The following is a 15,818-nucleotide window of genomic DNA, read 5'->3' as shown; positions in this document are numbered from 1 at the left end:
TGTAGGCCTATTAGATGTAATTATCATAACCTAATAGTAATAACACATAAACATCATTCACAAACAGATTTCACTCACAAATTATGTGCTACAGCGCGTAAGTATCCGACAGAAGTGTTATATGTATCGATATTCTCTACAATGTGTTTTGGTCTATCGTTTACAACGTTATATTTTTTTATTTGGTGGCGCTAATTGAACGCCAGCTGATAACTGATCAAGGATTAGTTCGTTGTACGATTGTTCCTTTACCAACTTTACTGTCAGTCGACTTATCGTGGGATGTATGGTAAAAAAGCGAGCCCAATACGAATTTTTCAAAGACACTGCTTGCATAGTAACCAGACTTTGTGTCACTTCAAAGTAATTTTTTCCAAATTGTTTCGGCAATTGGACCATTCGGCATAATGTCCTTTCGGCAAAATGTTTTTCTGCAAAATGTCCGCGCACGGGTAGACTAACTTTGTTTGACCCACCGCGTTTGACATTTGATGAAAAGTAACCCAATCTTTGTGTCTACCTTCAATCATAACACTACGTGACTTGCAAAGACACAGCTGTTTGGTTGTGGTAAGTTTCAAACTCACTTCCTTTTTAAAATTGAATGTCGTGTAAGCAACCTCACCTTTCGTGCAAATAGCTGAAACAACACTTCTTTGCTCACAAACATCGCAGGACTTAATTTATCATCATACACATATAGCCTACACATTACACATGTCAAGGAAATCCAGTAGGCTACATTTTTTCATTATTTTTACCCATTATTTTCTTTATAGGCCTACCATGAACAACACTTGTTTGGATAGAAAGGAGCGTTCTTCCTGGCAGTCAGTACAAGGCTGAGTGTCATTGGATCAGCGAGAAATGTTTCAATGCAATACAAACTCAAGTTGCAGTGGATGAATATTCTACAGTAGAAGAATTATCTTTTTGCTTAGTATTGGCTGTTTTGTTTTCAACGCTACTGTCTTCCTGACCCTGAGATTCATTTGATGCTTGGTTTCTTTTCACTTTGGGCATCACAGTTGCGTATACTGATTTGCTTTCTTGTTTGTCTGTTTTCTCAGCAGGCTCACTTACTGATGGTATAACCAATGAATGTTCCGATTTTGAACGGCAGCTTCTGTCACCTTCATTTTTTCCATTGTGATTCGTGAGCTTTATGGTACGTTTTTTTGGACGAGGATGCGACGTAGGAGTTTCTTCGACTGGTGGCGGAATCTGAAGCTTTGGTGGGTCGTGAGCAGGTGGGGACAAAGGTGGTCTTGGTGAAATACTTTTCAAACGGGATTTGTCCAACTTTGGAGGATCATGATCAGGAGGTGGCTTAATTGGTGTTTGAAAATTGCTATCTGGTAATGTATTTGTAGTTAAATCAGACTTTTCTTCGGAAATAACCGAAAAATTTCTTTGATGTTTGTTGGCTTGCTGTGCAGTAATGAGTTCGGCATTTCGTCTTCGACTGCTGCGAAGTCTCGTTTTTGAAGCAGTATTTGTTGTTGACTCTGGAAGGCTTTCATGATCAGAACTAGCAGAAGGATAATTTTTGTTGTGGGACACACGTCTCTTCATAGTTGCGTAGGAGTCAGAGTGGTAAGATAGATCTTCAAATGACTTGCTAGAGATATCAGATCGCTCAATGTAAACAGACTTCACCATTCTTGATGCGTTAGATTTGTTTTGTCTACGCCTATACCTGTTGGATTTTAAATTGTATTGTTGGGACTCCTTGCGGCTTTGTTTCTGGCGGCTAGCATTCTGGGACATCCTTGTTGCCAAAAAATCTCGACTGTGTCGCCTTGGTGAGGGTGATGTCATCGTGGCATAGGTAGTGCCTAAAAACATATGTAACTTATTCTTATTGTCATTTTTTTATCATCAAATTCAATTCTGTTTGCGTAACTAACCACAGAGGGTTGGACAATGGACACCTTGCAGGCAACTTGAAAGAATTTTGTTCAATTTTTTAGTTTTTTTTTTTATAAAACATTTTACAGTAGATTACCTATATCACATGTAAAATATTAACCTGGACCTACCAACTGGATGCAGATATTCGTTTGGTGTAATGCAATCAAAACTTTTGCTCAAAGATTTTGTTGGTGCCAGCGGAGCCTGGCCAAGGTCTTCAATTGGAACACGAGAAGCAGCTCTTGCTCTTTGAGCTCCCGATGATAAACTGTACGTTCGTACGATTGTAGTAAATCCATTGCCCTCTCTGTCTTGTTCATAGGGTAGGGAAATAATTGAAGAAGACCTCTCTCTGTATGGTGGAGGTGATGATGTATTGCTTCTTAAAGAGAAAGAAGATTGAGATCGCGTAAGACGAACGTTTTTTGTCTCCGCGTAGGGGTCTATAGCAGGTTCTTTTATGTGCTCATACAAGTCTTCCTCGGGTCTATTTGGCAACGGAATATTCTGCTTCGATCCGTGGATAGACGAATGGTGGAAGCTATTTCTCCCAAGAATATTAGATACCGAACCGTGCATTGAACGTCTGTTTAAGTGATTTCCACTTGGTGAATAATGAATTGCGGCTCCAGATCGGATGCTTGCATTTGTGGAAAATACAGAATCTCTACCCAAGGAAAAATGAGGGTTGTATGGCGATTCGTGTTGCTTCTTTTCTCTCCTCAGATGTCCCATCCAACAAAAATATGTTAGTGCGGCAAGAGCGATAACTACAAGCATCCCTGACAGACCAATCACTACAATAATAGGTATGGAAAGAGCTGCACCTGCATAAGATGAAATATTAGAATATTATATTCGGTATAATAAATTCATGAAATTCCATTTGAACAAAGTATTTTTTATTAGGCGTAGGCTCATAAGTAAAAACAAAATCAGTCAGGTTAGCATTTCGATGTGCAGTTTTCTTTTTTGTGGTTTATATTTTTTCCATGTTAAAAACTTTTTAATTTCGGTGTGAATTTAACATTTTCTACGACAGTAACCTCTATAGATTCAAACTTATTTTGAAGTCTTCAATCATACAAGAGCAAAGGATACTTGTTTATTTCTGTGCGTAGTTGAGCAACATGGCTATATCGTAGGCCTAGGCTATACTAAATCCACTATAATTGAGCAATACACTACACACAATAAGAAATATTCTTGTACTAAAAATCGTTACCTTCCAATGGTGTTGACGTTGTATCTGTAGTTTCTGTATTCCCTAACATTGTGGGAGAAATACAAACACAATCGTCAAGCTCCTGGTTTGCTCCAGTACAGGCTCCTGTCAATTTATGATTGTTAACAAACTGATATACATCTATCACCATTTTTCATCCTAATTTAATTGAACCGTATACCTTCATGTAAGTTGATATTGTGAAACGTCGCGCAATTTCTAGTTCGTTGCCGAACTCCATTTGATGAAGATGGACAGAAACATAATGACCACGGGCTCCACGAACTCCAAAAGTAACAATTATCCTAAAGGCAGTGGATAAATATTACAAGATCATAAGCTAATTTAATTACTTGATACAAACATCTTTTGTAAATGAGAGAATCGGAAAATTAAACTCAAAATTACTGTTGAGAAGTTCAGGCACACAATATAGCCTATAGTAGGCTACGTGTTATTGTAATTTGCAACGTACGGTCAGGGCCAGATTTATCGGTAGGCAGAGTAGGCAGTTGCCTAGGACGGCAAATTATTGGGGGAGGCAAAATAGACAAATATATTACATTGACAATACTGTACGTGAATATAATAATTCACAACAGATATATTCAGATATATAGCAATTAATTAATATGTTATCACATCACACACATTTATAAACAGTGCGGCAAGTCATGTATGGCAAGTCATCTTCCCTAGAGTACTTCACGCTTGATTGGTTTTCAACAATATTTGTTGCTTATCGCTTCTTTTAGTTATCTGTCTCGCTTAGTTTGGAGGACTAGGCTTTGTCTGCAATTTTTATTAATTTTTGTTCGGTTTGTTTCACCGTTAGTAAATTCAAAGGAGCCTAGAACACTTAGTGTTGCCAAATATTTTTTTAAATTTTTAGAAAAATTAATTTTTTGGCATTTTTAAAGAGTAGTGATCGCCCAAAGCTTGTTCGCTTATTTACGGGCAAGGTTTGGGCAACTACTACTTTAAAAATGCCAAAATGATATTTTTACTAAAAATTTAAAAAATATCTGGCAACACTTTTACACTCCGCTTGTCAGACTTCCAGCCGAGTTGGCGATCCCTATACTATGAATCCCTGACTTGATGGAAAAGTTGCAGGCTATTTTGTGTAGGCTACTTGCCTTGATGCTTCAAGTATGCAAACAAGCCAAGAAGAAAGACTAGTTTACGAAAGAACTTTAGTTTCATGAAGTTTTATAAAAATGGCGGCATTGAGGACAAACGAGAACAAGTGCCTGTGTTGTATCGAAAATCACCATCGAAAATTTTTTTTGGGGGGGCGGCACTTTTCTCATCTGCCTAGGGCAGCACTTAGGCTAAATCCGGCCCTGCGTACGGTAGTTTCATAAAATAGAGTTAAAACTTGCTCCATGAAGAATCTGAACCAAGACAAACTTTTACATTTTCTACTTTTATACAATTTGAAGAAAAGTTATTATTAAAGACGTTCAGTATTCGCTCCGATAGCTCATTAATTGGTCAAGCCCCTGACTTTCCAAACAAAAAAACGGCAAAATCAAGCAGGGCTGATTCGACTATCGAGGTGTGCGATTAAGCAACGCATTTTAAGAACAGCTTTCCGTTTAGTGGTACCTAGTTAATGGAATAATTCACAAACAACACTTCAACACTTCAAAAAATCTCGATGATCTGGTCTTTGTCAGTGGTTCAAAGCCTCTACAAGTAGGCCTAGATAAAACTGCTAGAATTAAACTCTGAAAATGCCCTTTCAGTCTGAAGATGAAGATTCCCACAGTTAAAAAGTTTGAAATATTACTTCATCCCTTCCATCAATGCAGTTCCGTCTTCCATCGCACACAGCAGAACGTTCAATAGCGTCAGTCTGGCAACTCAATGCGGTTGTCACAGTGTTGCATCTAAAGTTATCTTTATCACAATCTGGGCCTAATATACAATGTGATTCATCTGTTCCATCATAACAGTCTTTCCTGCCATCGCAAACCTGCAAAATTAAAAACATTTATAAAATAAGTTTACAGATTAAGAACTCGGACTTCTATTTTTAGTTTTAAAAGTGTAGGTTTAAGATTGTGGAGGGCCTGTAAAGCATGAATATTGCGAAGTCGTCTATTTGTGGTCCAAGTGTGTAGTGTATTGAAATGTGATTGTTATGTTATGCTTATGACCGGTTACCAGATTTAACACCATTTACATGTATTGGACCAACATGCAACAAACCTAAAGTCTCTGCGGTGTCTTTGCCCAATAGTCTGTGTCCATCGGTACCTGCTACCACAAAGTCAGCAACACATACTTTTTGTGTAACTTTTGATTCAACTTTTGCCGTAAATGTTCCTAATGTTGGAATTGGCTTCTTACTTCCATACGCGTACAATGTTTTAGCAGATTTCCTTGTTGTTGCATTAATATTACATGTCTTCAGCCATTCCCAAGTTTGCTTGTTCACAATGTTGCATGATGCACCGGAATCAACTAACATGTCTCCCACCGACACACCACCAATGTTTAAATTTACACTGCACAGCCCATGTATTGAACTTTTCATTGAAAAGACATTAGTTGATGCTCCAAATTCATTTTCACCCAATCCTGAATTATCTATTTGATTGGCATTAGATTTTAAAAAGGTTTTAGATTTTGCATTTCTTTGTTGATAAAACTGTGTTGTATTCCTTACTTTTGATCTGCATTTCTTTTGAAAATGTCCCAGATTTCCACATTTGTGACACTTCTTCCCTCTTGCAGGGCACTGCCTGTCAAGTTTGAAATGACCAAATAATCCACATGCAAAACACTCTTGTGTGTCTTTTCCCTGTTTTGACTTAATGTTACTCTTTCTTTGTATAGGAACTGAATTTACTTCATGCTGCATGCTTGGTTCTAATGATTTTCTTTCCATCATCTTAACCTGTGAATTAACTGCTTCATGTGCTCTAGCAATAGCTAATATATCATTTAACTGCACATCTCCTTTTTCCAAAAACTTTCGTCGTAAATGATTGGAATGACATTTATCAATTACTTGATCACGAAGTTGGGTATCCAATGAATCACCAAATTCACACATAGCTGCCTGTTGTCGCAGTCTGCAAACAAATTTGTTCACCGGCTCATCATGTTTTTGCATCAATTGCCTAAAAACATGGCGTTCAAAAGGTACATTAGCCTTAGGAAGAAAATGATCATCCAACAATGTTAAAGTCTCTTGAAGAGTTTTACCTTCATTGTCTGGAACCAAAGAAAAATAAATTTCTTGCACATCCAAACCAGCAGTATGCAGAAGCAGAGCCTGTTTTTGTTCATCACTGGTGACACCTTTTCCAGTGATATACAATGAAAACGCCCGTTTCCATCGCTTCCAACGTTGTCCCTGGCTTTGTGCATCACCATTGACATCAAAGGGTAATACAGCTGACACCTCGCAGGTAACTGCAGCTCCATTCATGATGCTCACTAGTAGTTTGGACAACACGATAAGAACAATTCACTGTCTGCTTGGACCTCTTGAACTAATAGGCTACAGATTTTAATTATTTTCCTCGTCGCCAAATGTCATATTCTGTCTGTTTACTGGTGTATTATATACAGAAATAACATGCACTTCTACTTTGATTAATTACTGACAACAGAATGTCCTTCCGGGATACTTGCCAGGGTTGCCAAAAGATAATCTGGTAACCGGTCATAAGCATAACATAACAATCACATTTCAATACACTACAAAGTGTACTATCCTAACTGCTTTATGCCCTATACATTTATGTATTATCAAAAAACAGTGTTTTTGGTCGTATTGTTTCAATTTGAACAGAAATACAATTATTTGAAACAGCTATGTTATAAGCTGGCTACAGTAAGCACATACAATAAAAAAACATAGCTTTGAAAAAGAACACCCTATCACATGTTTTATTCGTATACAATTTATATTTAATAATACGGAGGATTTAAATTTTTTCTCACTGCGCTACTCGATACACATTGTGGCAGCACGGTACAAAGAAATCCTGAACATCTTCCTTGGTAATACAAGCAATTCATCTCGTCAGATCCACTAAAGCAATCTTTAACACCATCACAAACCTAAAAAAACGATAGTTGAAGTTGTCTTAAGAGTTTGTTTTTATAGATTAAGCTGGTCTATTAGAACTTTGTCCTTATTCACAACTTGACGAGGTAATTTTACACTCGTAAGCTTTGTTTGTGATATCCAGACTTACCGCATACCCAGTTGTTTGAAGATTAAAATCATAGGTTCTTAGGCAACTAAAGTCAACCTTGTCCAAAACCGGCGTAGGCTCAATCGCAGGCTATGCCTTCTGTTTCAGAAATTTTTCTTTTAATAACTCACTGCAGAAGAAAAGAAACATTGAGCGATACTTCCGTTGCACTTGTATTGATCATTCAGACAGATTGATCCACAAGCCTCTGTTCCATCTATCACCTCATCACTTCCATCCCCACAGTCGTTGTAGCCATCACATCGTCTGTTTGCACAGAACGTGTTACCTGATGAATGAGTAAAACAGGTAAGCTATAGGCTTATGTATTTTTGCTCTTCTAGCAACGTAGCCTACTATTATTTGAGCCCAAATATCTCAACAATGTTGCCAAATCTTCCAGCTGATAAATGATTCAGGCCGTTTGTGCTTGCAGTTACTTACTATTCATTCAATCTAAAGAATGTGTTTTAAACTGGTCGTCGGACTACTCGGCAAGCGACAACTCAGTAGCCTAAGTGCTTCAATTCAGCAAGTACACTCAGCAGTTACTGCCAAGTCAGCAAATAAAGTTTACGTGCTCACGTCGGACTTGCTTGGTCATCGCTTGTCAAACGCATTTTGTTGACTTGTCACATTCGACAAGTTTCGACTTGCTCATTTGTTACTTGCTCAGTTTCATCATTCACCAATTTCAGCCGCTTGCTGAAATGTTGCTAGCTCAGTTGCCACTTGCTCAATAGTCACTTGCTCAGTTCACCACTGCTGACTTGTAGGAGACTCTTATTAAAAAATATCTAGGTGGGACATTCCTGCAAAATGTTCTTTTAATTCAATCTTCCTTCTTTGGTTCATATCTTTTCTTACAGCACCAGCTTTGACATGGTAGGTGAAATTAATGCTTTCCTTCAATCTTTCTTTATTTGCAATAAGCTAGCCGTTTCCTCAAACTACATTTCAAATCAGAGATGAAGCCTACATGCTACATTATTGTAGTCCGATCTTATATGACTGCTCGAATCAAAAGGTACCGGTAGCCCTGGCCCTAGTGCAATTTTGTTAAATTTTTCTACGTCTTTGAAGCTGTGGCATTTTTACATTGCTTCTCATTTAAATTAGTTTCTCCGAAAAATAATTTTGTTTCGAAGTTCAGGTTTGTGAAAACTCTAGTCACATCCTGAAATATTTTCATTAGCATTAGTCCTGAAAACAATAGCCTACTTACCATTGCCACAGCCGATGGAAAGGCCATTGCATAGATCTCCACATTGTGAAAGAAATTGATCCTCGCAACATTCATCATTTGCAGATGAGGTTCTAAAAAAATGTGTGGAGTATGAAAAAATTTAAAGCCGTTTAGCCGTAAAACGCAAAGAGTAAAGCCGTAAAGACGTTTAGCAGATAGGAGGCACCTGCGACAAGCAAAAGCCTCGTGGATTTTAGTATCTCATTTGGTGAACCATTTACGCGCAATACCAAAAGACTCCAAGAATGGTTTATTGTTAACAGTATATACATTTCTATAGCCACGCGCCATTTGGCCACGAAAGTGAGGAAGCACTTAGATTTATCTGCTCTCAACAGAAAAAATGCCGTTAAGGATCATATTATGCTTTAATTAGAAAAAATGCTATGCATTTGCAGAACGCTGCAAAAGATCTATTAATCCACTTTTACGCAATGTTATGTCTTCTGGTTACTACTTCAATTCTACATTCTATATTCACTACAACAGTAGCCTATTTTGTATATTGTTTGATGTAGCCTGGATCAGGCCCAGATTTAAGGGGGGGGGGGGGGGGGGCAGAGGGTGCAGGTGCCCCGGGCCCCCGACTTTTCAGGGGCCCTCCTACGTGGAAAAAATGGGATTTTGCGTTATTTTTTTTCTTTTAGCCTTTGAAGTTTCTGCAAAATACTGTGCAGTGCTGTAATAATGCTAGTGAAGACGTAGAGAAGGTTTTTCGCGCCTACGGCGCGAAAAATTTTTTTGCACTGGGGCCCCCCGATCTAAAAGTTCCCCGGGCCCCCCATCAGCTAAATCCGGCCCTGGCCTGGATGGTGTTGTGTTAGTCTGATATTTTGTGTGATGATTGTTAAAAATTTGAATTCTATGGACTTTGTGTCTGATGATGCAAATATATAATAATAGGAATAATAATATACTCGATTACCAAACTTGTTGAAACAATAAACCAAACCTGGAGTCTTTTAGAATTGAGCGTAAACGCTTCACAGAATTTGATACTAAAATCCACGAGGCATTGCACATATAGAACGTAAATCCAAGAACTTTTTGAGCACTTTATTTTAAAGCCACGAGGGATAGTTGTTCGCATTAAAATAAGAACGTAATCGACTGATTTCATTATTAAAGTTATTAAAATTAGAACAAATGTCTCGTGCTCGCCTGAATAGACACTTAAATAATCCGGCAGGGAAATTTGTAGGCCTACAAGTTATCGTTTTGAAAAAGTTTAAGCAAAACCGGTGCATAAAACTTCAAATGTTGAGAATTGTTTAGATAACATGCTATAAAAATAAAGTACTAAAACAATCACAAGCTCAATGGCTCTAATCCTGCCCTATAAACCAACTCTGCGTCCAAACCTGGCAGATAGCCACACTTTAGTAAATCTGTTCTTCACCATACGTTGCGATAGTTAACGTAGCAAAAATTAATCTAATTTTATTTTCATACTTAGCATAGGCTACATGTAGAGATTTAGCCTACAATAATGTAATTTTTCACTTTAATTATTTAAAATCTATGACTTCAAGTGCTGTAGCCCACTTCAAGTGATGCAGCATGAAAGGTAGCAATATTTGGTTACACTTTAGGGTACTACCTGTCAGTATAGAGTCGAGTAACACCGCCACAAGCCACACAAGACGACAGAGTGTCATTGTAAGTAAGCCAGCCGCCTTGTTGTTGAACATAGCACCTAAAAAAAATATTTGTTGTAGGGATTTGCAAAGTCTTTAGGCTAAGACCCCGATCGAATGACAATTGAAGAGGCCGTGTTGGAGTTTCATCCTTGTTTAGGATCTTCTTCTTCATCGTGTGTCACACGGCCGTAGCCCAGAGCATCACGCAGGCTCTTGCTCTATCGTTGAACTCGGCCAAATCCTGTGCAGAGCACCTTGCTTTTAGGTCAGGGCATTCGAGTAGATGTTGCATCGTTTGCTCCTGTCCGCATTTGCAACTTGTGCTCCCCATGGAATACCCCCAGTGTCTCATCAAGGTTTTACACCTGCCAATACCAGTTCTTAAGCGGTTGAGGCATCGCCAATACTTCCACGGTTCACGTTTTCCGGGAGGAAGGCTCTCCATGGGTGTGAGCTCCATATTGGCCAATGTCGGTCCGGCTGCCAGTCTCTCCTGCCATAGTTGAACCCGCACATTGGCGGCGACATCGTCATGACCTAATGGGACAACTGAAGCAAGGAAACTTTTTCTTGACTTCAGACGCCTGTGTGCTGGAGTTTGGCCATACAGTGGGTGTCTCAAATCTATGTCCTGACAAGATCTTTCCTTTCTGCTGGTCACGCTTCTTTTGATGTTGGGGGGAGCAATTCCAGACAGAATGTGCAGCGACGTGATGTTGGTTGGTTTGAGACAACCTGTAATCAGACGGCAGCTTTGGTTCATATGACAATATGACTTGTTTAGGATAATCAGTGGTGCATATCCAATATCTATGTGCCTTGAGCGAGAACCGACCTTCTATATTGTTTGGAGTTTTGAACGTCCTTGACGAGCGGGAATCGAACTTCCGTCGAGATTGTGCTATAGTGCTCCGTAGCCTATGCCGTTGTTAATCACTCGGCTACGTCTCAAGACCATGAAGCTGTTGCTGCAGTCTCGTTCCGTTCAATGCAAGGGTGGATACCTGGATTCTATATTCGCCTTCAAGGAATATTAGCAAGTGCTATGCTTACGACTTGGTAGGCAAAATCCTGGTTTTGAGGTACTACGTGTGGAGTTAATTCGTTTTGTGGATTCATGTATCTCTGCGTGCTCGAAAAAATGCAGGTAGCCTTCTTTTGCCAGTATCCAGCCACAAAATACGCAAAACTCGACTAAAGCTGCATAAGATTTGTCAACAGAGCTTCTGTGAGCAAGCCTCCAGAACCCCTCGGTAGGCTATTATTTTTATTCTCGTACCTCAAATTGGGGTGGCGCAACGGATAAAGCGTTGGCTTTCCAATTATGCAAAACCTGGTTCGACTCCCGGCTTCAGCTGGTTGTTGAAAACACCGCTCACCTCTACCCAGCAGGGGGGTCTAGGTGGTACTTTTGGACCCGGGCCCGGAATATTTAGGGGGCCCGGATTTAAAAGATTCCCCGCGACTTCAAACATTATCAAGATCTTAATATAATCAGATCCAAAGGAATTGTCATCAAAGGTTAAAACAGCCACTTCAGCCGTCAGATGGTAAAGTACCGGGCCCCCTTTCGGGTATAGTGATTTCCCTAACCACGATATTTTTTTCAAAAACACAAAATATTTATCTTCACCCACTCTTTAATTCTGAATATATATATTTTTTGGTAGTAATCACTTCTAGCTACTTGCATCTACATTAGGCCTACTTAGCCGTAGGAGATGGGGGAAGGGGGGGGCAGTCGCTCCCCGGCTGAAAAAAAAATGTCGCAAATTTGGGCAAAAAATGTCCAGTTATTTGGGCAAATCAATCTTACCACAATGTTTCGACGCCTCACCAGTTTAGAAACTTTACATAATTGTTGTAATTTATGAGATACATTAATATTTTCCAATGAATGTAAATGTATCATCACCGACTTCGAAAACTGTTGCATGTGGTACTGCAATCTGGGCAGAATGATAAGTTTCGATTCGACAACTGCAAAATAGAACTGTAAAAAAGCACAGTTGGGAAACAGAGGTAAGCTTATTACTGATATTCACTAACTTGTAGTAGGCTGCATTTCTTCATGGGTAAGATTTAAAAGCCTACTGGGTACTGGTATCTTTATGAGGTTTTTTGTTTTTTCTCAATATCCTACTAATGTAGTTGATTATAAAAATCATTTTGGCAAAAATGTCTAGTTATTTGGACAAATCAATTTTTACCAAAAGTTTTCAACATTCTACCAGTTTAATAACTTTATAGTGTTGCATTTTGTATAAAAACATTTTGCTTTGAATGTAAAACAGAGTATCGACAATTTTGAAAACTTTTATATTTGGTATTAAAATTTGGGCAGAATGTTAAGTTTCGATTCAGTATTTGCAGAAAATAATGCTTCGACAGGCTGAGATAAGCTTATTACAGATGTTCATTAGAATATCACACTAGCCTACATTCCTTCATTGGTAGAAGTCAATTTTACCATGAGTTATGCTGTGCTCGCAAAACTTGACTTAAATACTACAAAGATAGCTTATCATTTTTAGATATGGTCAAACAAAATAAGCATTTGTTATAAACTTTAATCAACAGTTGTGAGGCCACATATACACCACTTTGATCCCGGCCACTAACTATAGTTATGCACAAAGTGAAAAAGTATATTAAATAAAAACAACTTGTGAATTTTCCTGGATTAAATTTCATGTTTTTGTGAGCTATGGTTTAACTGTTTTCTATATTGAATGTTTAGTATAAACTGCTGTTTGTCTTTGCCATTCCCAGGGTTGATATGCTCAGCTATTTACTATCTATGACACAGTATTAGAGCAACAACAATCAAATATAAAGACACATGTTATATATGTTGTTTTGTCATCCAATTCATGCAGTTAATATATCAGGCAATGTAAACAGTGCTATTTTTGTGTCATGTTTTGGTAATGTGGTCTGTATTTTGTGGCAACGATTGAGTTTGAAGTTATTATCCGGGAGACTGGGAGTCATTTTTCTTCAGTGCTTGTGATTTGAGTAGGCCTAGCTGCTTCATTGTGAAGTAAGATTATCTTTGTAATGATCTTCTAAAAAATCGTTGACTATGATTTCATTGTAATATAATATCAATATTTTTGGTATCAAAAGTAGTTTTGTTCAAAGGTAGAAGTTTGATGCACGTAGCAAGGTAAACTGTCAAATTCTTTTCAGGCTGTAGGATTTGAAGCAGCATGGATTAAGTATGTAATGTTATTGGTTTGATAAGTAAACGGATTGTCATTTTAGTTTTTTCTCAATGCAAATTTACAAATATTGAGTCTTTGGACTATCTATGAATTGAAAAGATTGAGCTACTTTTGGTCAGGCTGGGCAGGCTTATTGAAGTTGGGCTGGAGATTTTCATATAATCTGGTGGCATGAATATTCAGCAGTTATTGTTATCCAGTTATTGGTGAAGTATCAGTTCAAATTTTTTTGAATACAGTCAGGCTTAATATACCATACTGTATATTTTTTTGTGATACACAAGAATGTTTTAATTTGATGGTTTATTTAATTGGGACACAGACAGGTCTATGAACATAAATTAAAGTAAGTTCAGCCTTGTTTTGCTGTTGTAGGCTACGTGTTTTTTTTGCTTCTGTTTCGTACATGGCCAAGTTGATGACTCTCAGAGATTGTGACTAATTTTGTATTTTTGAAAATATATACACAAAGACAAAATTTGGGCAAATGATGTTCGCCGCCCCCAAAATGTTTTACTCTCCTACGGCTACTCTACTTTACAAAGAATTAATTTCAGCCGAAAACTCCAACAATTTTAAACATATCGACGAAGATCGTGATTGAGAGCAAGGTTTTTGCAGTTTATGAAGAAATCCCTAATGCGTAATTGCACAGTTGGGAAAATTCGTGGATACGGTACAACAAATCTTTGAGAATATATAAATGATATTCCTCTTAATTTTCTACTTTGAACGGCATGTGTCATCTTCATTTTAACAGCACATCAATAAAAGTTTGTACACAACCTTTATATTCATAACATTGTCGATGAAGGGGGCCCGAAAATAAGTTGGTACCGGGCCCGAGAAATCCTGTCAACTGCCCTGCTACCCAGGGTGTAATAAATTAGGTGAGCGTAGTTGCTGAAGTAAAGGCGGCCGAGAGAAAGGAACTGGCCACCCTACTCTCCTTAGTGCCGAAGGCTTAGTACAATGAAAACCTTATCTTCTCATACCCGACACTTGAATCAAGTATGGGACCCCCCTTTACCTTTACCTACCTCAAATTGTTTATAGTTATTTTGCTTAGAACTTTTTAGAAACATCATAGGCTACAAGATATCATATTACAATTTCGACAAAGCTTCGATTCCCACTCAAGTTAACATGGATATGCAACACTGATGATCCCAAACAAGGATGAGACTTGAATAAGGTGTTTTTCGTTTTCATTCGATCGGAGCCTTATTGACTTTGCAAATCCCCACATCTTCCAACTTCCTAGAATTAGTTTTTTTTTAAAGCTTTGGTGCGCTTCCATTTTTTTTTTCTGGATCTTCTAGGCCTACTGCCAAGAAGTCACAAAATGATTTCTTACATGACAATTTTAGTTGATATCATAAAATTCTAGTAACTGGACCCCTGTGTTTATTTAAAAATATATTAACTGCTCATACTGTAAGAAATCTGTGCATATTTTATAATTTGTTATTAGTCTTAAAACTTACCATCGAGTTTGGGAAACTCTTCCGTTAGCTTTGCCAAAATACATGAAAACGAGTAGAAACAAATGCAAAAACATAATTTTTAATTTAATTTGTTTAAATTTAGACATTTTTTATAGAAGAAGCTGTGTAATAGTAGCCAATTGAAATATAACCTTTATACGATTAAAAGGTTTTCCGCAATAAACAACTTAGAAATCGTAAACACTTTCTTACGTAAGGGTATGAATCAAGTGGTGAATGAGTTCAGTGACAGATTGTTCAAGTGACACGCTTTATTGTAATTATAGGATTATACAATAACAGCAGCTATAACTTATGAGTCATACTTTAGTGGATAGGTTTACATATCGGAGGTAGGCTACATTTCTTTAGGAAATATCTTTTCAATGATGTCAGTGTTGTTTTAGAGAACAAACAGTATGATCCAAAAAGCGGCGACCATTTACATGAAAAAAGCTATTTTGGAATTGCATTCAAAAAGCTGAAATCTTTCCCGTTTATAAGATTACCAGTCAATAAACTAACAAAAACTAACGGTTTGAAATGAAAATATTTTTCTTGTGTGGGCAACTAATGCAAAATAATTTGATCCTGCATTAAGGCCAAAGATGTAATTATAGAAACACATATTCTCTCGCAAAAAGCAAGCTTTGTTTTAATCAAAAGCGGAACGGCTCAAATGCTTATAGCCTACTAGTGGAAATGTTTAATAGTTTATTTTCCCTTGTGTCTGGTGACGAATGGTGAAGCAAAAATTGACGCCACAGTTTTATTGTTCTCAAATATGTTACAACAGCCTGTATGCTGTGAAAACAGAGGTGTTATGCTTGTGTCGAGTAATCCACAATAAAAAGTAAAA

The 15,818-nt window shown here is 37.8% G+C and overlaps 1 protein-coding gene across 1 annotated transcript; it reads right to left on the bottom strand.

The window, feature by feature from the left end:
* Positions 1 to 739: 739 nt before the first annotated feature.
* LOC145765872 (uncharacterized) lies at positions 740 to 8,243 on the bottom strand. Its single transcript, XM_082577552.1, has 8 exons — positions 8,227 to 8,243; positions 7,491 to 7,626; positions 7,103 to 7,222; positions 4,935 to 5,120; positions 3,321 to 3,444; positions 3,140 to 3,244; positions 2,043 to 2,741; positions 740 to 1,838 (listed from the first exon to the last, which is right to left on the bottom strand). Exons 1-8 carry the CDS (start codon positions 8,241 to 8,243, stop codon positions 889 to 891), a joined length of 2,337 nt encoding a protein of 778 aa, XP_082433678.1. The 3' UTR covers positions 740 to 888.
* Between the last annotated feature and the right edge of the window lie 7,575 nt (positions 8,244 to 15,818).

The sequence above is a fragment of the Aplidium turbinatum genome, chromosome 1, assembly GCF_918807975.1.
Source record: "Aplidium turbinatum chromosome 1, kaAplTurb1.1, whole genome shotgun sequence".
NCBI classification, from domain to species: Eukaryota; Metazoa; Chordata; class Ascidiacea; order Aplousobranchia; family Polyclinidae; genus Aplidium; species Aplidium turbinatum.
This window is presented reverse-complemented; position numbering and strand designations above follow the sequence as displayed.